The 20,045-nt window shown below is 50.0% G+C and overlaps 1 protein-coding gene across 1 annotated transcript in view; it reads left to right on the top strand.

Moving 5' to 3' along the window:
* The window catches only part of SLC35F3 (solute carrier family 35 member F3), a 289,172-nt gene extending 272,954 nt beyond the window's left edge, over positions 1-16,218 (top strand). Inside the window, exons 4-8 of the mRNA XM_024738159.1 lie at positions 1,434-1,653; positions 8,282-8,407; positions 10,440-10,632; positions 11,614-11,703; positions 14,702-16,218. Coding sequence (XP_024593927.1) covers positions 1,434-1,653; positions 8,282-8,407; positions 10,440-10,632; positions 11,614-11,703; positions 14,702-14,937 — 865 coding nt within the window. The 3' untranslated portion in view covers positions 14,938-16,218. The remainder of the gene's footprint in view (positions 1-1,433; positions 1,654-8,281; positions 8,408-10,439; positions 10,633-11,613; positions 11,704-14,701) is intronic.
* The last annotated feature ends 3,827 nt before the right edge of the window (positions 16,219-20,045 follow it).

A 20,045-nucleotide genomic window follows, 5' to 3' on the forward strand; every position in this document is an offset into this window, starting at 1 on the left:
TTCATGCCGAGTGGCATGGGCTGCAGCTCTTCCCCACCTTAGCGCATATGGCTCATTCTTGTTCCATCTTTTCTCTTTTCTCTCCCTGACTGCTCACTCGCTGGTACGTGGGCCACCCTGTGAGCCTGGACAGTGATGGCTGTGGGGCTGCATGTCCTCACTCGTCCCTGTCCTTGGCCGGGCTCGTGGGGCAAGAACGATGCTCTCCACTCCCACCCAGGGCAGCGGACAGCTGTCTATAGAGCCAGGCCCCTCAGCCCTCTCTCCACACCCTCTGCCCACAGCCTCCTCTTCCCATCTTCTTCTGCCTGGGCCAGGTTGGCTTTCTTTTCCTTTTCGTTTTTAAATTTATTTACATTACTTATTTTGTTTTTGGCTGCGTTGGGTCTTCGTTGCTGCGCGCGGGCTTTCTCCAGTTGCGGCGAGCGGGAGCTACTCTTCATTGCGGTGCGCGGGCTTCTCACCGTGGTGGCTTCTCTTGTTGCGGAGCACGGGCTCTAGGCGCGCGGGCTTCAGTAGTTGTGGCACGCGGGCTCTAGAGCGCAGGCTCAGTAGTTGTGGCGCACATGCTTAGTTGCTCCGCGGCATGTGGGATCTTCCCGGACCAGGGCTCGAACCCGCGTCCCCTGCATTGGCAGGCGGATTCTTAACCACTGCACCACCAGGGAAGCCCGGCTTTCTTTTTCTCAAGCAGCTTTTCAGATATCAATGATCCTTCCCCTAGAATCTGGAATGATGGCATTGGAAAACTTTCTTCTACAGGCATTTCCTCACCTCTTCCTCTCTTAAGATGCTGAGCTGTTGGACCTGTTCATTCCTCCTGTGCTAACCTCTCAGATGGCGCGGGGACAGGCCCTCGCACTTGGTGAAATGACAAACTCTAGAAAGGGCCTCGTGGAGAAAATGTATAGACGGTTAACACCATTGATATCATAGCCAAACTATATTCGATGTGCCCAGGGAATGACTGCCACGGCCTGATCACAGACAATTTCACTTGGGGGCAAATTTGTTAAAAATACGTTTCAGTGAATTCTCTTCAATATCCAGCCCCCTGAGAAGAAAAGGTCTAGAGATGTCCTTGTCTTACTAACCAAGTGGCGGAATCCCTTAGGCAGTCACCGTGGAATTGGGGCTTCTTCAGATCAGATGGTCCCAGCATTACCTTCTGCCGGCACCACCCATTCCAAAGCCAACATGGACAGAGGAGTAATCCACGACAGCACATCCTTGTGCGACACTTTCCTCAATGGACTGAAGCATAGATTGAAGGGCTTTGATAGAAAGATGTTGCTAAAACATAATAATAAACAAAAGGACCCCACCCCGTCCTGCATCTGCTAAAAATAAATAAATAAACTGGGTAGAGGGGGAAAAAATGGTCTGTCTCAACCCGAGAATATAATAACACTGACTCTCTTTCCTTGTTTTAGGGAATGCTGTCGATTTTTTGGAGACAATGGCTTGACTTTGAAGGTGTTTTTTACCAAGGCAGCACCCTTTGGTGTTCTTTGGACACTCACAAACTACCTGTACTTACATGCAATAAAGAAAATAAACACTACGGACGTGTCCGTATTGTTCTGCTGCAACAAAGCTTTTGTGTTTTTGCTCTCGTGGATCGTTCTCAGGGACAGGTTCATGGGAGTGAGGGTAAGTTCCTTATTCTCTGTCTTCCTCCCTCACTCAGTCATGCCAACCAAAACCTGCCCATCGGCTTGCTTAGCCCCCTGTGCTGGGCCGTTAAGCATAAGCTGCTATAGCCACTTTCCTTCTCATTTGCAGTGGAAAGGGAGCCCGGCTCTCGGGGTGCCTTGCCAACCTTCTTGCTTGCGAACCATTCTAGACAAGCGTTCATTAAAGCACCTTTCATTTCAAGCATTTCAACAAGCATTCCCTAAAGTGTGTGCTGCTCGGGGACCCCCTCTGGGAGGAGTGATGTGCTCACCCCGCCTTTCAGGGGTCCTGCGGCCTGGAGCCCTCTGCTAACACTGCCACTGTCTGCTTAGGAGGTATCTGAAAGCCAGAGGTCCTTCTGCATCCACACGGACGTGCAGTCTTGGAGGCCCTTTGTCTGGACCGTGGGTTCAATGCCCAAGTGGGCCGGACACGCTTATGCTAAGTCCAAACTTTGGAGGGACAGTTTCACTCCCTTCAACCCCAGAGCAAGGGAGAATGAAATGATACCCCCGAATCACCTCTGGTCGTTACATCTGAGACTGCGTAAATTCCCTTAAAATCGAGCCAGATTTAGCTAGTCACATTTCAGAACAGTTGTGTGAAATATGACAAGTGCGCTATCAAACAGGAGCCGAAATATAGATAAAAGGAACAGGTGATATTTAACCTTGACAGAATCCTGCCGGCTTCTGCTTGTCTCCCTCTGCTGGCCAGGACCTGCCACTGCACCACCATCACCTTGTCACAAACAAGGACAGAAAGGATTCGACCAGGCAGCTGGTAGTCCTGTAGTCAGAGCGCCTCGCTTACTCCTTCCTGCACCCTCAGGCCGTGTAGGAAGCCCACGAAGCTCAGAGTCCTTTTGAAGGGCAGTCCCTTTAGAGCAGCGGTCCCCAACCTTTTGGGCACCGGGGTCGGGTTTCGTGGAAGACAGTTTTTACAGGGACGGGGGTGGGGAGGTGGACGGTGGGAATGGTCAGACGCTAATGGGAGCGATGGGAGCGGCTGTAAACACAGATGAAGCTTCGCTCGCTCGCCCGTCCGCCACTCACCTCCTGCTCTGCGGCCCAGTTCCTAATGGGCCGCGGACCGGTACCGGTCCACGGCCCCAGGGGCTGGGGACCTCTGCTTTAGAGTGAACCCTGCTGGGAACCCAGCAAGGGGCAGACTCCAGGCTTGTGTCCTTGGCTAATTGTCCTGGGGACAGTGGCATCACCTTCATGGTGGATTCACGCCCACCTAGTTTCTCAAACAGCAGAGGGGACGTGAGTCAACTGCTGAGTCAGATTTTTGGCTTGCAGTAGGGGGAAAATTTGTTTTGAGGCCTCGTGTTAATTTTGGAATAAGAACTCAGCTCGCTGTGCTACCACCCAGAAAAGCTTTGAGCCAATAGACCATCGAGTACACCTCCACTAGAAATGAGGTACGGCCAGAGGCAATCGGTCCAATCGCCTGGACGCTAAAGATTCGGATGTCCTAGGACCCACTGCGGCTTTATTTTGAGGCCAAAAGCCAGGGGGATGCGTGGAGCATTTGGAGGCGTGATTCTGATGTCCAAAACAAATTCCGGATGAGATTGTTACTGTGAAGAGAGGCTTCAAGGTTCATCCTGCATCTAAGCAGAAGAAAACAGAAAGTTTTTGAGGTTAAAAGAAGGAGGTGTGAAAACACTGAAACCCACTTGGACTCACAGAGAACAGAGTGGCACACCCAGATCTTCTCTTCGTTGCTATTCATGGGTAAAGAGGATTTCCGCTAACATCCCTGAGCTGTGATTCAGTCCTGCCATCCTGGACGCCTGCCCAGCTTGGGCTGTGCCGACCCCTGTAGGCTGAACAGATTTTCGTGTTGAAGCCTTTGGCACGAGGCCAGCACTGAAATGAAGATCCAGGAGCCGGTGTCGGTGATGGAACTTTGTAACCTGTAAAGCACCACGCAGTTGTGAGTCTCTCTAATAATCATCACCCCTCTTAGAAGTACGTGACCTGTCCTCTAAGGTCATCCCACGCCGAGATTTTACTAAGAGAGCTAGTAAAATCTGTAAGATGTCGGCAGCTGGCCGGTGTGACTGAAAGGCCCCCCTTGAGAAACAGATGGAGATTTGAGCCCAGGATGAGACCTAACCAGTACACAGGTTCTCTGAGACTTCCCTCGGAATGCTGGGTTAGCTGGCATCTTCTACTGGGTCATTGCCAGAGATTGAAGGCAACTGACACTCTTTTCCATCCTGGAGGGCTGAGCAGACTGGCCTGAGAGTCACACAGATGTAGAGGACAGATGTTTGTGGAACAGGTGACGTAGAGGGCCTGAGTTATTAAGGCAGTGACTCAAATCACAAGGGCTGTGGTTCCTAGAAAACATCAACAGGGCCGAGTCATGCAGACAGACCAGAGAGAAGAAAATGTTTATCTTCGAATGCTGGGGAGATCGTAGCCACATGTGGCATCAGAGGTGAGTGTATGAGAGGAGCCCACGTTGGCCCCCATATCACCCCTTGACTGTGTACTCAGATGTGCGTTTCACGTGTCTCCCAGGCTCGGGGTCATAATGGGTCCTCTAATCTAGAGTCGAGCGATGAGGGTTTGGGTCCACTCTCATGAGCTGTTGGACCTTGAGCTAGTTACTTAACATCTCTGAGCCTTAATTACCCGACGTTAAAATAGAATGTTAGTACTCAGAGAACAGTTGTAAGAATAAAATAAGGTATGCGTGCCCGACACGTGAAACCCGGTAAATGTCATCTTTCCTCAGCGTTGTTATTCTTCTTATTCCTTCTCAATAAGAGGCGTTTGACGGACCTGTCCAGTCTTTGGCCGACAGTGTCAGAGGCTGGCAACTGTTTAGGGAGGCGGTTTGGTGTAGCAGAAGCAGCAGGAGAATGAGAGCGAGTAGAATTCTGGGGGCAGGAGGTACGGCCCCTCCCAGGCCAAAGTCCGCCCGGCTGTGGCCCGCAGCTGGATGAAGGAGCGGTTGACCAGCTGCACTGCCCGCAGCCCGCATCTCAGAGGAGGTGGCAGATGGGACCCTCAGCTCTTCAAAATCACCCACTGCAGCTAGAGCATTCACACCAGGGGGACTGGAGGAGGAGCAAGGAGACAAGCTGAGGGATCATCTGGGCGGCATCCAACCACCGCAGCTCGATCCTGGGGAGCCTGGACTTCTTCCAAGAGCAGTTCCCATCTCAGTAAGGTCCCAGCTGATGTCTTCCATAGTGACACGCTGGCGGCCTCTCCCACGGGGCCATCCCTGAACGGTAACCCCAGCTACTGATCCCGACTCCGACTTCTGTTTGGGCGGCTGTCCCCTTCCACCTGAGCACAGCCTGGGGGAGGGCACAGGGCACACAGAGCGTAGGGGAACCCGGGGTGGGGGGTTCCCGGCTCAGACCCCTTCCCAGCCTCCGACACGAGAGGGGTGAACTAGAGCATCTGGAAATTCCTCCGGACTCTCTTGGAGTCGATGAGGGCAGCACAGCGGTCGGGAGGGGAAATGTTAAGGGGAGGTAAATTTAAAAATTAGCCTGTCCTCTCCCTTTTTTAAACTGCCCCAGACTGTGCAGATCTGAAATGCATCGCAGACGGGGCTCTGTCTGGCAGAGAACGTGCAGCCCGTCACATCTTTAGCAGGAGTGAGAAGTGGCGCTGGTCTGAGAGGCGGGCAGACTCCACTGAGGGCTACACCTTACCTCTCGGCCTGACATCTGATGGGGAACAGTGTGCCATGGGGGAGACGGGGGCATCGGTGGGTTGCTGGGGCCCTGAATCCAGAGCCCTGGGGGCCGGGCAGGTTATAACCACACGGGCAAGGCCCCCATTAAGAGGTTAAACGGCAGCATGCTGGCCTCAGCGTCCCCCATGCCCATGTTTCTTCCTCTTCCCCGGGAAGATTTTTCCCAGCCGAAGTAGAGGTGGTGGCTGTCACCCCTGTTGATCTCAGGCCACTGTCACCCATCTGTGTGGATCCCCAAGTTCTTGTTCAGTGGGATACATTGGGGTTGGGGGCAACAGGAAAGTGTGAGAAAGGAGGGGTGGGGGGAAGGAGGGAAATTCACTTGATTCCATCCTGAGACTCGCCGTTCTCCCCCAGGGAGGCCCGGATCTAGAAGGTGAGGACCACCTGAAACCACAGGACACGCAGGACCGGCCTTCCCGGAGAGTTCATCTGAGTGCAGGAAACAGGCAGGGAACATTTCCAAATGTAAACCAAGAAACCAGACATGTCAGGGTGAAAATGTACTCTGCATTTATTTTTTAAAGAGATCTGGTATCTATCTTCAAGGGAATGGCAGGTTTGGGGGAAGGACGCTCAGGCTCTGCCCCCCAGAGCCGCAGGGTATGTTTCAGCTCTGCTCTGCTATTAGGGGTGTTGGACGCGAGGTGAGCGCCAGCTTCCCCTCCAGCACGGCGGTCAGGGCCTCAGGCTCCGGGTCGGGGGTTCCAGGGGAACTCTTGATGCCCACAGAGTGAGCCCTGTAATCGGGTGGGTCAAGCCTGTGACGTGTGGCGGGGACCCCCAAGAGGGGAAGCCCTGGAGGCGTGAACAGGGAGATCACTGTCCCCGGTGCCACCTGTCGGAATGAACCCACCGGCCTGGACTGGGCAAATGTTGGCCAGGAAGCCGGTGGCCACCCACGCTCTCTATTTCTTGCCTCTTCCCTCAGCTCTTCTGTACAGCACAGCTCAGGCGGAAGCTTTTAGCTGTTTGTCATTTAATCAATAGAGAAAAGAGAGTGAGGAGATCCAAAATCTGCCTTGTAAATCTTCAGGAAAAAATAACCCTTGTTCTCCTTCATCCCCTCAAACTTCATCTTTATGTTTGGAAAGACTCAAGTACCTTTGGAGATGCGCCACATCGTCTGAAATGTAGCTGTATTCTTCCCTCTCTCTCTCTCCTTCCCTTCTTTTTCTAATTAGTTCCCTCTCTCTGTTTACCTGGCTGCCAGCTGGCAGCTGCCAGATGTATCCAGCTGCTGGATACATCATCTTTGCACCGTGCGTGTCCTCTGGAGCAGAACCCACACCCCTTGCCCTGCCTGCTTTTTCATTAGCCCCTTGTTCTCCTGGAGGGAAAAAAGGTCACTTACTGTCTTGTGCCTCTGTTTCTTTCTCTTAATGAAGAGTCGTACACAGTACGTGTAGCATTTGAATATAAAATGTGTGCATTATGTGATAATGAGAGATAAAGGTGAATCACTAAACCAGAAGGAGCAAGTAGACAGAGCAGGGATGGCACTTCTCTAGGAAATGATGCTCTCCTGTTCTCTCAAGGGCCTCTGTGTGTGGGTGTATGTGTCTTTATATGAAAATACTGCATGAGGAATGCACAACTCGAGCTGCTGGGACCCAGGCACTTTACCTCTCACTAACCTAAACACTGCGTGCTTCAACCATGCAGGAAACCTCTCTTTAGATCTCAGAGTAGAATTGGCAGTGACTTATTATGTGAATCCTACTTTCTGTGTTTATATATACACTGACTTTGCAGTTAGACCTGAAATGTGTGTCCCTGCTCTGCCACACAGCAGCTCTGTGACTTTGGGCAAGTTGCTGAACCTCTCTGAGCCTAAGTGTCCATGCCTATAAAATGAAATGAATGATAATGTCTACCTAGTTTGAGGATTAAATGAGAAGATACACAGAAAACATGTATCCCGTGACCACTCAGTAAATGTCAGCTACTCGATATTGCTACAGAGAGCGGAGGGAATTTTGAGCAAATCCGTAAGAGAGAGAAACTCCCAGTAGATCCAGCGGTCAGAACTTGTGCTGCGCTCGTCTGTCCTGCCCTCCCCGGGTTCTGCCTACAGCGGCCCCTTAGCACCTGCCACCCAGCAACGTCTCTGCAGCTCCACGATCACCTCTGATTAGAACTTACGCTTATTCTGGGTGCTAATGCATTTCTCCTTTGCGAAGTGTTATCCCAAGTCAGTGGATCTCCTGTGCGCTCTGACAGTTTGACTTTGCACAACAGGAATGTGTATGTGTCCCTGGAGCGTCCACTCCACCTGAGAAGAGGTTGGAGTGGGTGGGCCGTGGAGGTCAGGCCCTGCAGTAGCCAGGGTTAGGACACTGTTTGTAGCCCTGATTGGCCCGTGACACACGCTCCCTCAGAAGGTCCTACTGCTGGCATGTAAAATGGGGCCAAGGCCTGTGGTCGTCACTGTGCCTTCTCTGTTGCGACATGAAATACATAAAAGCGGGACCCTATGAGGTGCTTACGGAAGGTTGCGAGGGAACTAAGAGGTGGTCACCACCAGGCCTCGTCACGACCAAATGGCCTGTCGTTGGGATTATGACCGCCTTCTCTCGGGTGCCCGGGAATCACGCGGCTGCCCCCCTCCCACGTGATGCCGAGCCACGGTGCCACTCCTTGCTGCCAACCGTTCCCAGTTCCTGGGTCATGCCGGGCTTTGCCGAGTGCCCCCTCGCAAGCAGGGGCAAATATTTAGACAGGAAAGCAGCCTTTGCCTGGTCCCCAAAGAAGGACTGAAAAGGAGCCTCCCCGCCCTTGCACCCCCATGAACATGCCTACCCCTTGGCACTTAGGGAGCCCCTCCGATTCCCCACTGCTGCCCTGACCACCGTGTCTTCCTTCCATCCAGATCGTGGCCGCCATCCTCGCCATCGCTGGGATCGTGATGATGACCTACGCGGATGGCTTCCACAGCCACTCTGTCATCGGCATAGCCCTGGTGGTGGGCTCGGCATCCGTGTCCGCACTCTACAAGGTAGACGCGGGGAGCAGGCTCTCTGGGCCCTCCTGGGAGGGAAGGGCAGGCCTCGGCGTGGCCAGCCTGTTGCTTTGGGGGAGGCTGGGCTTGAAGGTGAGCCGTTGTTTTCCAGGGGGCACCGGGCACACGAAGCCTCGTGGTGATGAGACATACAGCAGCTCTTAGCCCTGGCTTTCCAGACCTTTCCATCAATGGCTGTACATTTGCAGCATTTGGGATAAAACGGGTGGAACCATGGACTGGCTGAGTCCGATTGGTGACTTTCTTGTTTGGCAAGGACTGGAGAAGGATCCGGGGCCCTAACTGGCTGGCTCAGTGTTTGGTCAGATACTTTCCTACCAGATTGGAAATGAACATTTGAATATCTGGTACAGCATTGAAATCTTTTATCACATGGTTTTTGAGCTCACCAGTATTCAACATGAATCCGTATGCATTTCAAGCGTTGCCCGTAGACTGAACGAATAAAAGCACAGCTACTATCATATGGGGAATTATAAAATATTTTTGACAAAATGTTGGGAACTGTTGGGAGGCGTGGCCAACTGCAAGTCTCTAGAGAACAATTTTTATCCCCACACTCGAGCCTCACTCTCTCCCCTGCTCCATTCTGCCTCTCAGCCACTCTCTCCCCTCACCTGCCCTTCTCTTTGGATCCAAAGTCAAGAATGCAAATATTTTGTGGTCTCCAGGGTTGGGAAACTGAACTGGAGGATTCGGTGAGAAATGAGATTTTAGCTTCGAAACTTATTGGCCCTTTGTGGATCCAGACGGTTGGGCAGAGAACGTAAAGGATTGTAGAAAGTTCTAAGAAAAGGAGCTTTTTTCCGGCACTGGGAGGAAGACACTTTTGGAAAGTGAAACATCTGTACCATCTTACCTTTCGTCAGCTCCCTGGCCTCACTGCCCCACCACACACGGGCCATCTTCCCCCTCTGGGACACATCTCACTTAGAGGATGTGATAGTCTAGCCCCATTCTGGGACTCCAGAGCCATGGTCCAAAATGCAGAAAATATTGAGAGGTCACACTCCGCTCTCTTCTAACGGGAAGCCGAGAGCGGGTAGAAACGCGATCCACGATGAACACAGATATTCTGACTTAGACTTACATTTCCATCTCCTACACTGCCTGATCTTTACACAGAGAGGCCGGTAGGTGGAAGGGTGAAAGCAATTGACTGTATTTCCCTTTCCGTGCTTCCTGCCCAGAAATGCCCAGAGATACCTGAGAGAGATGTGAAATGGCTGGAAGAGGAAGAAGGAGGAAAGTAGGAAGGACAGCAAGGCAGAGACTGAAATTGGACCATCAGGTCCGTAACTGTGGACGGTTCAGTAAACATGGGGGCCGGACGGTGGCCTCTGGGAGCTCAGCTTCCCGGCTTCTCCAGTCACCTTTTCCCCTCTCCTGGCTTTTCATGCATCTCAGATACGTACAAACAGGAACAGGTGCACGAAACCAAAGTCGGGTGTGTTCCGCTAAAACCCATGCCACGTCGGCAACAGGGGTGGTGAGCTGGAGCGCAGAGCTGTGAGTGTTATAATCCCTCTCCCTTTGATTTATAGGAAATGTCTTTGCAGCCAAAGCCCTGTTGTTTGGGGGCAGTGGTCTTCAAACCGTGTTGTTCAAGGTCAGAGATGAATGTTAGGGGTCCCCGAGAGGAATGTGTAATCATGGCAGACGCTTCTAATTTAAGTGGCTTCTAATTTATGTGGCTTCCTCGTCTTCAGTGCTCTGAAGCCGGGATGTGGTGTCGTGAATACAGCACAGAGGAATCAAGCCTAGTGTGACAACCTGTGGTTTCTGAAGTTGCTCTCTGTGTACCTGGAGAGTAACTCTCCATCGTGTTGCTCCTGGGCGTAGGTAAAGCCCACCACCCTTCACGGAAGGCCATATGAGGTAGAATTTACCTGTAACATGGCTGTCGGTCCCGTGGTCCAGCCCCAGCTTGCCAAGTGCACTCGCTTCTCCGTGGCAAGTTGGAGTCTTAGGTGAGCCATCACCCCTCCTCCTCTGCTCTCTCCGTCAGGTCCTGTTCAAGCTCCTCCTGGGCAGTGCTAAGTTTGGAGAAGCCGCCTTATTTCTGTCCATTTTGGGTGTGTTTAACATCCTCTTCATCACCTGTATTCCTGTCATCCTCTACTTTACCAAAGTGGAATACTGGAGCTCTTTCGATGACATTCCATGGGGAAACCTTTGTGGATTTTCGGTCCTCTTATTGAGTAAGTGGCGATCACGCTGTCAGAATCACCAGAAAGCAGGGACTTGACAGAGCGGCATCCGGCCAGCTCAAGGGGAGTCTTTGGAAACCCGTGTCCTGAAGGAGAAAAACGAGTCTGTTATTATCCTGAAGTTCCCCGTGCTGTTCTAGGTCATTGTGTCGCGAAAAGGAAAGCCTTTGAAATGGTGACACTGGATTCTAATTCCAGGACTACGGTCGCTGCAGTAGTGGCCATGGTCATTTGGTGCTCTGAATAGTGAACTGGTAGCCCAGTGTGCTGCGTGTTGTCTACTAATAATAGTACATTTCTTATATAGGGCTGGTAAGAGGTTAGTAAGTTAGTGCATGCAGAGAGCTCTTAGAGCACTGCCTGATGATGTTCAGTAAATACCACCGATTATCAACATTAGTGTCGTCATCACCATTAGTTGACATAAGGCTGGTCCTAAGCAGGAAGGAAACCAAGGAGGTGCCTCATCCCTTTTCCGTCAAAAACTGTACATACCACTTAAAAACGATTAGGATAATAAAATTTATGCTCTATGTATTTTACCGCAATTAAAAAAATTCAAAAAGAAAAAGAACTAAATTAAAATAAATTTAAAAATAAAAACGTACGTTCCAAAGCTCCTATTCGTAGTCATCCCAGAATCATTGCCAGCAACAGAGAAAAGCAAAGTTAGGAGGATACATAGGAGGGCCCCCAATCCTCTTTTCTAGTGCCTGCTCGCTGGTTACCTTTTCCAGATTTCTTTTCCCTTCTTCAAAGCTCAGGAAAGAGAGGAGAGCTGAGTCAGCAGGATGTTTGGCCCTGATCCCCCAGTTCTGGAGCCCTTGCAGGAACCCGGAATTCACTGAGTCAGAGTAAAGGGCAAAACACCTACGACTCCAGCCTCATCAGAGAAGCTGGGGTCCGACGGACCAGGGGAAAGTCTAGGGCCAGTCGTGAATAACACCTGTTTTTTTTAATTCTGTATTTCAGCATTCAATATTGTATTAAATTTTGGAATTGCTGTTACATATCCCACTCTGATGTCTCTTGGAATCGTCCTCAGTGTACCTGTGAATGCAGGTAAACCTATATGGCTTTCTGTATCTGCTTGTAAGCACACACACACGCAAACACACACAAACACGCATGTGCGCACACATACGTGTATTCTGGCTGTGGTATAGCAGGCATGTTTAACCTTCTCTGTAGAAAGAAAGCACTTCGGTAAAACGTTGCCATTTGTGACACATGCAATATTTTCTCCAGGGCGGCTTGATTTTCACATGCCACACCAAGATACAGAAAGTCTAAAGCCATCTCCATTCAAACTGGCGTGGGGGGATCAGATGTATATCATGAATACTATTGATAAGTATAGACAAATATGTAGCAGAGGAAATTTTTACTTTTTGTTAAGTGGCTTTCCAGAAGAGACCGCTAGCTCAGGTTATGGAAGGCCTGAGGTAGAGGCATGTCTGCAAACTGCAAAAGCGTAAACACTGTTCCCCGAGTCCCAGAAGACAGCCCTTCCCCCAGCTGCTCAGGACCCGGCTCGCTCTTTCACTGGGGACTCGCCGACACGCTCAGCTGACCTGCCCCTCACCTCCTTCCTTTTCCTGGCTTCTTCTGCTAGGAATTTCAGATTTTCCTCCCAGAACGCCCCCCGCCTCACACCTGCCCTCCCTGTAGAACCTGTTTGTGAATCACTTCTCCCCAGAGCATTCACCCCCTTGGGCTCCCGCCAAAGCCATCTCCCGACCCTCCCGCTTCTGGGCCATTAGAGGATTAGGCCCCCAGGGGATGGCAACCCCTTATCCTGTTCAGTCTGGCGTTAGTAAGCCTGGAAGCACAGGCAAAGCCGCAATCAACTTCCTAAACCTCTTCCTGCTGTCCCATTTCACACGTTCTGTATATGCCTCACCCTGGCCCCAGACTCCTTGGGCCCAGCACCATCCCTGCCCAGAGGGAGGATGGCGGTCCCCACGCATCACCTCTCTGGGCCTTTGCTTGTCCCCTAAAAGTGAAGGTCGTCCCCACGTCATCACCTTGGTTGATACGAGAACCACATGAGATGACCTATGAGGCAGAACTTCCAAAGGTAGGAAAGCCCCCTGAGCTCCTGGAAAATTGGTAAAAAAAGTGGTCCAGCTTGTCAGTTTCCATACACTACAGGCTTCTGAAAAATAACGCATCAACTTACCCCCGCTGCATCTTGGTGTGTCTTTATAGTCCCACAGTGTTCTTATTTCAAGGAGGCATATTCCAGGCGGCCCTGGTATAGAAGCTACTTTGACCATATCATACAGCCGAGTGTGTGAGAGGTTAATCAGAATTCTCTTACTACTTACCTGCAACGTAAGAGGGTCCGTAACGTGTCAGGGGAAGGAATTACCTTCAGTTCTCCAGAGGAGGAGAGAAGCCGAGGAGTCGGCTGTTACCCGACTGTCACAGCAGAGCCCTTGCTGGGCTTTCTGACTTTCCCTGACGCCCTCTCTAGTGCAGCTTGTATGGCTTGCTAACTGACTCTCCCCATCTGTGAATTAACAGGCCATGCTGCCAATATTAAAAATCAAACTGCTTCTGAATTAGAGTGAGATAAAAGTGGCACTTTAATTCCACAAAAGGGCTACTAACAAAGTGCCTTTTTTTTTTTTTTTTGGTGGTACGCGGGCCTCTCACTGCTGTGGCCTCTCCCATTGCGGAGCACAGGCTCCGGACGCGCAGGCTCAGCGGCCATGGCTCACAGGCACAGCCGCTCCGCGGCATGTGGGATCCTCCCGGACCAGGGCACGAACCCGTGTCCCCTGCATCGGCAGGCGGACTCTCAACCACTGCGCCACCAGGGAAGCCCACAAAGTGCTTTTTTTCAGGTTTAACTTTTACCTCTCTACCCACCCTCCAGACAGAGGTGAGAGTCAGGTGCAAGGGGGGATGACAGAGCAGCCCCCTCATGCGGCGGGCGAGCTGGGGGCGGGGGACAGCGGTCCAGCATGTCAGGCTTCAGAAGCGGCACATGCAAGTCAGAAAACCCTCTTTCACAAAATGCATTCAAAAAAAGCAATCTAGGGCTTCCCTGGTGGCGCAGTGGTTGAGAGTCCACCTGCCGATGCAGGGGACACGGGTTTGTGACCCGGTCCGGGAAGATCCCACATGCCGCGGAGCGACTGGGCCCGTGAGCCATGGCCGCTGAGCCTGCGCGTCCGGAGCCTGTGCTCCGCAACGGGAGAGGCCACAACAGTGAGAGACCCGCGTACCGCAAAAAAAAAGCAATCTAATTCTCCCTTGTGGAGAGGCAGGCCCTAAATTTTCTTTGTTTGATTTAGTTAGGAAAAGAGAACAAGAAAGCAAAAAAAGAAAACCAACATTTGAAACGCTTTTGATCTTTAGTTATGAAGAGAATGATGATCTAGATTTGTACGACCTGACATGAATCCTGTCCTCATTTTGTTCCCTCACCTGATGTGGGTCAGGAATGAGCTTCTTGGGCCTTTAATCAACTTTCATAATCGGTGGTGACACAGGTGGCATTAGAGCCTCACACTAATAATATCCTGGGGTGGAACAAAAGTTGGTATTTATTATCTTCAAAGAACCAGGTCAAGTTTGGTCTTCAGAACGTATATTATATATATCATGCTCTTAAATTATAAAAATAAAGTATGTCACTGTAGAAAATGTGAAAAGTGCCAAGAATATAAAGAAAGCAGTAACGTTTTAATTATCCTGCCAACCCGGAGGTGGCCACGATTAACTTTGGTGGATGTATATATTAATACACACGCACATCTCCAACTGCCCCTGGTGTTTCGTTTTGTCTCTCGCACAGATTAATGTGGGAACTAAGGTATCAGGTCAATTGGGGAAAGTGAAACACAGCGCAAGGCCTCTCAGCAGACAGGGTTTGTAAAGTTAACGGGGGATTTCTGGGAGGCAGCCTCTGCCCGCCTGGTCAAGGGAAAACAGCTCCGGGCCCGCGGAAGGGGGCGCCCCCCAGGCTCTGGCCTGGCCGGGGCCCTGCTCTCCTGATGGCCTGGCAAGATCGCCCCCCGCGGTAACCCACGCTCTCCATCCCCTGCAGTTGTTGATCGCTACACCAGTAAGATCGTCTTCAACGGGGTCCGGGTCATCGCCATGGTCATCATCGGCCTGGGCTTCCTCCTCCTGCTTCTGCCCGAGGAGTGGGACGTCTGGTTGATGAAGCTGCTCACCCGCCTGAAAGTGAGGAAAAAGGAGGAGGCGGCGGAGGGCGGCGCGGACCTGGGCTCGGGACCTCAGAACAAGGGCGGAAGGGCCCGGCCCTCCTTCGCCCGCTGACGGTCTGCCCGAGAACTCTGTGTGACGCTCGCGTGGGTGACTCGGAATCTCTTCCCCGCAGGGGGAACCTCGGTTTGGTGAGGTGTACATACCTGTACAGTTTTGGTAATCTGCGGTAAGTTATATGGTATTTATTGGCATGTCCAATTTGCTTGCACTTTTTTTCACATCAGACCTTTCAACTTAAGGGTACCAGTTAAATACGGGAGAGAAAAGAACCTCTCCGCTCTTTTTAGATGAATGTAAAGCAGCAGAAAATGTTGCTTGCCTAGATTGTTTGGGATGACAGATGTTCTCGACAAGGCAGGGCAGGTGTTTTGACTCTTCCCAACTGAAAATTACACTGCATGCTGATTATTTTTCAGCTCTGGTAGGTCATACCGTGTTTTATACCAGAGCTGTACTCTTAATTTTAAGGGATTTCAATGAACCAAAAGATCACTCTGAGTTCATCTGGATAAACGGATTGTTGGATGGATGGGTTGATGTGGTGTGAAAAGCTGGAGCAGAAAAGGATAATGGACATGGAAAAAAACCACGGACTGTGGCTAACTGGGGGTGGCGATCGGAGGAGGACGGGCCCGAGCCGGGTAACAGAAAGGGAAGGTTAAGTCCCAGCCCCAGCTGGCTTGCTCTCACGTGTCTATGTAAGATCATGGAAGAGAAGTTACAGTGCCTTCTACAGAATTTTTGTCTTTACCTATGTGAAGCGAGGTGACTTTATAGGTCACTGGTGCCGTCTTATCATTTAGATGTAGAAATCTTTAGAAACAAAAGAGTATACATTGTGTGTGTGTGTGTGTGTGTGCGCGTGTGTGTGTGTGTACAAAAGTGGCAAAGCTGATGACCGGTGTAGTAGAACACGGGTCATGGTGTGCATATAAGGTAGACTCCACAGAAGATGAATTGCTGGTTGCTTTTACTTCCTGACCAAGACCGCAAGATTTACCGAATCTGCAAACCTTTTTATGAAACTTTTAAGCACCGGGCTGTTTACTTCCACAATTTAGGTCTGCCAGAAAATTCTATCTGTGATAGATCTGTAAAGAGGGACAAGGGGGTTAGAGTTTACTATTTTTGAAGTTTACATTGTTACATAACGAATTGGAAACCTTATTTTGAAACGGTGTCATAACCCAGTGGTGTGCTCTGTAACCATGGAGTCTTTTGTTTCCTAGGGGAAAGGGCATTCGTGACCTGAACTTTTTAAGCAAATTATTATTCTCGGTTTCCATTACCTGTTTAACCAAACAGATTAATAAACGATTTTAAAAAGAAGCATTCGGTGCCGTCTTGGTGGCAACTCTGTTCCTTTCCCACTAGGCTAGACCTGACTTTCCAGCTTCCTCACCTTATACTTTTCTCCCAGCGAGCCCCACTCTCCTGCACCTTCAAGGCACAGGAAGCCATTCAGCCGTCTCAAGGGAAGAAAGTTCTTATTGCAGACAGAGTTGACTTTCACAAAAGAGAAATGCAGGACACAGAGGCGGCCTCGAAGGAAAGGTCTCCGGGCAGTGTTCCCCTCCCGTCCTCCTGCCCCGTCCTGTCTCCTCTCCTCGGATGCCGCCCTCTGTGCAGCTCTGGGGTTGCAGCCCTTTCCTGTGCAGCCCGGTTCCCTGGCTCCCTTACACTCGGGCCTCAGAGTGGCAGCCTCGGTCCCTAAACTGACCTGGTCTTCCAGCTCAGCTCCCACACCCGACTTCTGCCTTAGGTGCCCTGACCTGTTCAGGCTCTAGAGGGAATTTGATGTAACGTGTATGTCACTGTTGCAGGCAGCTGTGGCCAGGCGCTCTGAGGTCCAATGTCTCTCATCCTCTGGCCACAAAGGGCTGGGTTCTCTAAGAGGGCGTGTGAATGGAGAGGAGATGACAGCCTCTTTAGGACACTTTGCCCCGACACCCATCCCTAGAGCATCTGTACACCATGCAACACTTGCTACGTGGGGTTGTAACCTGGGGAGTGTAGTCGTCCAGATCAAAGGGCTCCCCTGCCCATGTCTCCCGTGCTCGCCGGGAGCCCTACAGTGGAGCCCGAGCCCGTCACCTCCATGACTGTCTGGGCTCCCAGCCTCTCGAGTTACCCCAAGGTGCCAAACAAATATTTCCTTTGTAAGCCATAACCTGAAAAATTGGGAAACCCTACACGAGAGCAGATTTACCTTCTTCTCCCATGGGCATAAAAGACTATGAAGACCCCAAAGAATTAAGAGTAGGGACTCAAAGAGATATTTATACACCTATAATCGGAGCAGCATTATTTACAGCAGCCAAGGGGTGGAAACAACCCAGGTGTCCATGGATGGATGAATGGATACACAACACGTGGTAAACACGTACAATGGAATAGTATTCAACCTTAGAAAGGAATGCAATTCTGACCCAGGCTACAACACGGAGGAACCTTGAAGACACTATACTAAGTGAAATAAGCCACTCACAGGGGACAGATATTAGCTGATTGCACTAATATGAGGTACCTGGAGTCGTGGAACTCACAGAGACAGAAAGTAGGATGCTGGTTATTGGGGGCTGGGAATGAGGGGTTATTGTTCAATGGGTGCAGAGTTTCAGTTTTATAAGATCAAAGACGTTCTGGAGGTCAGTGGTGGTGCTGGTTGCCCAACAGTATGAATGTACTTCCTGCCTCTGAGCTGTGCACTGAGAAAGGGTCCAAATGGTAACTTTTTATGTTATGTATGTTTTACTCCAATTACAAAAAAAGACTATGAAGAGTAAGGTATGTGAAATAGAAAGGTTAGGTACGTGAAATAGAAAGGTTAAAACTTGCAGGAGAGGTTCATGCCCCTTTCAGGACATTATAAACCTGAGTTGGGGTGAGGGTTGGAGATGTAAGAGATTTCTTTCCAAGAATGCAAACCACAACTCCTCTGACCCCCTCTATCCCTACCATGTAGATTTCGAGAATTGGGAGGAGCTATGGCAAACCAGGAAGGACCCACGAACAGAAAATCTCAGGAAGGGGTTCCTTCTGATGGAACCTTGGGGGTGGCTTTGGGAAACAGGCTCCATTTTTGCTCCCCCTGGGGGGATTGTCTGCCCCCTAGAGGCCAGTCTGGAAAACAGTTAAAGGATTTCTCTATTTTTGCTCCTTTAAGGAATAAAAGTAAAATGAAGATGGAAGGTACAAAGAGGCTATGGGGTCTCTGCTGCTCCAGCCCGCCCCCCTCAGAATGTGGACGTTTGGGGCCAGAGGATACAAAGTGATCAGCCAGCGCCCCCCTGCCACACTGAGTCAGCGCTGTCTCTAGGAACCCACCCGCTGTGCAGACCCTGAGCTCCTCCTTACTTGGGCTGACAAGGGTAAAGAGACTCCAGAGGCAGGAAGCTGTGGTCAGAGACCTACCTCCTTACAGAACAGAGGTGTTTCCGAATCTAGGCAACGATGTGTAACATGGAGTTCTTTATCTTCAATTTTCAATACAAATGATTTGTTCTAAAATTAGAATATAGTGGTAGTTGTACAATCCTACAAATATGCTAACATTTTAAAAAATTGTACACTTCAAGTGGGTGAATTTTATGGTCCGTGAATTATTGGTATATCTCAGTCAAGTGGTTTAATGAATAAATAGTTGCCTCACAAAATGATTTAAAATTCTTTTGCCCAAATCTCACCAGTAGGAAGGACATCTGTGGGGTTGTTGGCTTGGTTTTGGCTGCCCAGCATCTGATCTCTGTTGGAAATACCATCTTGCTGTTGTTGCAGAAGCTGAAGGGAATAGAGTCTCCATTTCAGACCCCAGCGTCCGGAGGAGAAGGGGAGGGTGTGAACTGGACTTGGCCAGTGGGCCAGTCTCCCAGGACTTAACCAGACCCCACAGAACAGCCCAGGAAGGCCATGCTGACCGGCCAGTCCTCCAGGGTCCTGCTGTGGCTCCGGCCTCCTCCCACCATGGAGGTTTGTATTCCTCCCTTTTCCAAACAGATCCTTCAGACACATACAGTCTCTAAGAGGCTTCCAAAAAATGTTTTTTTGTTTAAGACAGCAAGAAGCCACTGCTATTGCTTGAATCCAAGAACTCTGAATAATATGTGGGAGAAAACTGGAATGTTCAAAGAAAAAAGTTGGACTCTTTTTTGGGGGTTTGTTTGTTTTTACTTTCTGGTACTCACACTTCTTGAATCTGGGCTCGTTATGGCCTAGCAGGACTCCATGGTCAAACTGCTTTAAAGAATGGAGGAGACTGATTCATAAGAAATACACCCATGATATATAAATAAAGAGGGTTTAAAATTTTTTCACAATGCTTAAAATACATTTAAATTTTTTTTAAAGAATAATATTTTCCCTTACATAATTTTTCATGTATTCAGCATTGTCAAAATCTTGAGAAAGTCATTTTCTTGAGTTAAAATGGTGGTAAGCTTCAGCTAAGGCAAATCTCTAAATTATACAAAAATGTGGAGTTACTAGTAACAAATGAGATTTTTATGTAATGTAATGTATTATGTATTGTAAATTTTAACTCAAACAAAACATTGTGAATTTTTTCTCTTATTGAAAAAAGAATAGGTTTCCTGTAAAAAAGTGGGAAATACCCATCAAGCCACAAGCCAGCAAGAAGTGCATTTGTACCCAAAGCAGCAGTAGCAGTAATAGCAGTGGCCTCTGACACCGGAGAGTGAGCCCAGAATCTCACCAAGAAGAGCTGGAGGGAACCCCCAGGCTCTTCCTTTCTGAGGGTGACAGGCACCCCACAGAAGAGGCTCTCTGCCATAAGAAAAAAATGAGAGGGACTTCAAAACCTCCAGATGGAAATTTCAGGAGTCCCCAGTGTTTATTCTCCATTGGAAACAAGACCTGCTGGCCCCCTAAAGCATTCAGTTTGTTAGGAATCTATGCTATGCTATCGACCTGGGGAATCTCAGAGGCTAGGAAGAGACAAGGGTTAAAGGGCCCTGCTTATGCCCACATACAGCAGTACCTGTGCAGGGGAAATTTGGGTATAAGTAAAGAAAAGCAGTTAGCATATCACTATGGTGTTCTTTTTCAACATACACCTATGTATCAGGGACTAGAGTTCGATGTTTTTTATGCCCCTGGCCACCCTCTTGTGACACCCCATTTATGGGAACTGTAGATTCAGT

This window comes from Neophocaena asiaeorientalis, unplaced genomic scaffold, assembly GCF_003031525.2.
Source record: "Neophocaena asiaeorientalis asiaeorientalis breed wild unplaced genomic scaffold, Neophocaena_asiaeorientalis_V1.1 scaffold436, whole genome shotgun sequence".
In the NCBI taxonomy this organism is placed as follows: domain Eukaryota; kingdom Metazoa; phylum Chordata; class Mammalia; order Artiodactyla; family Phocoenidae; genus Neophocaena; species Neophocaena asiaeorientalis.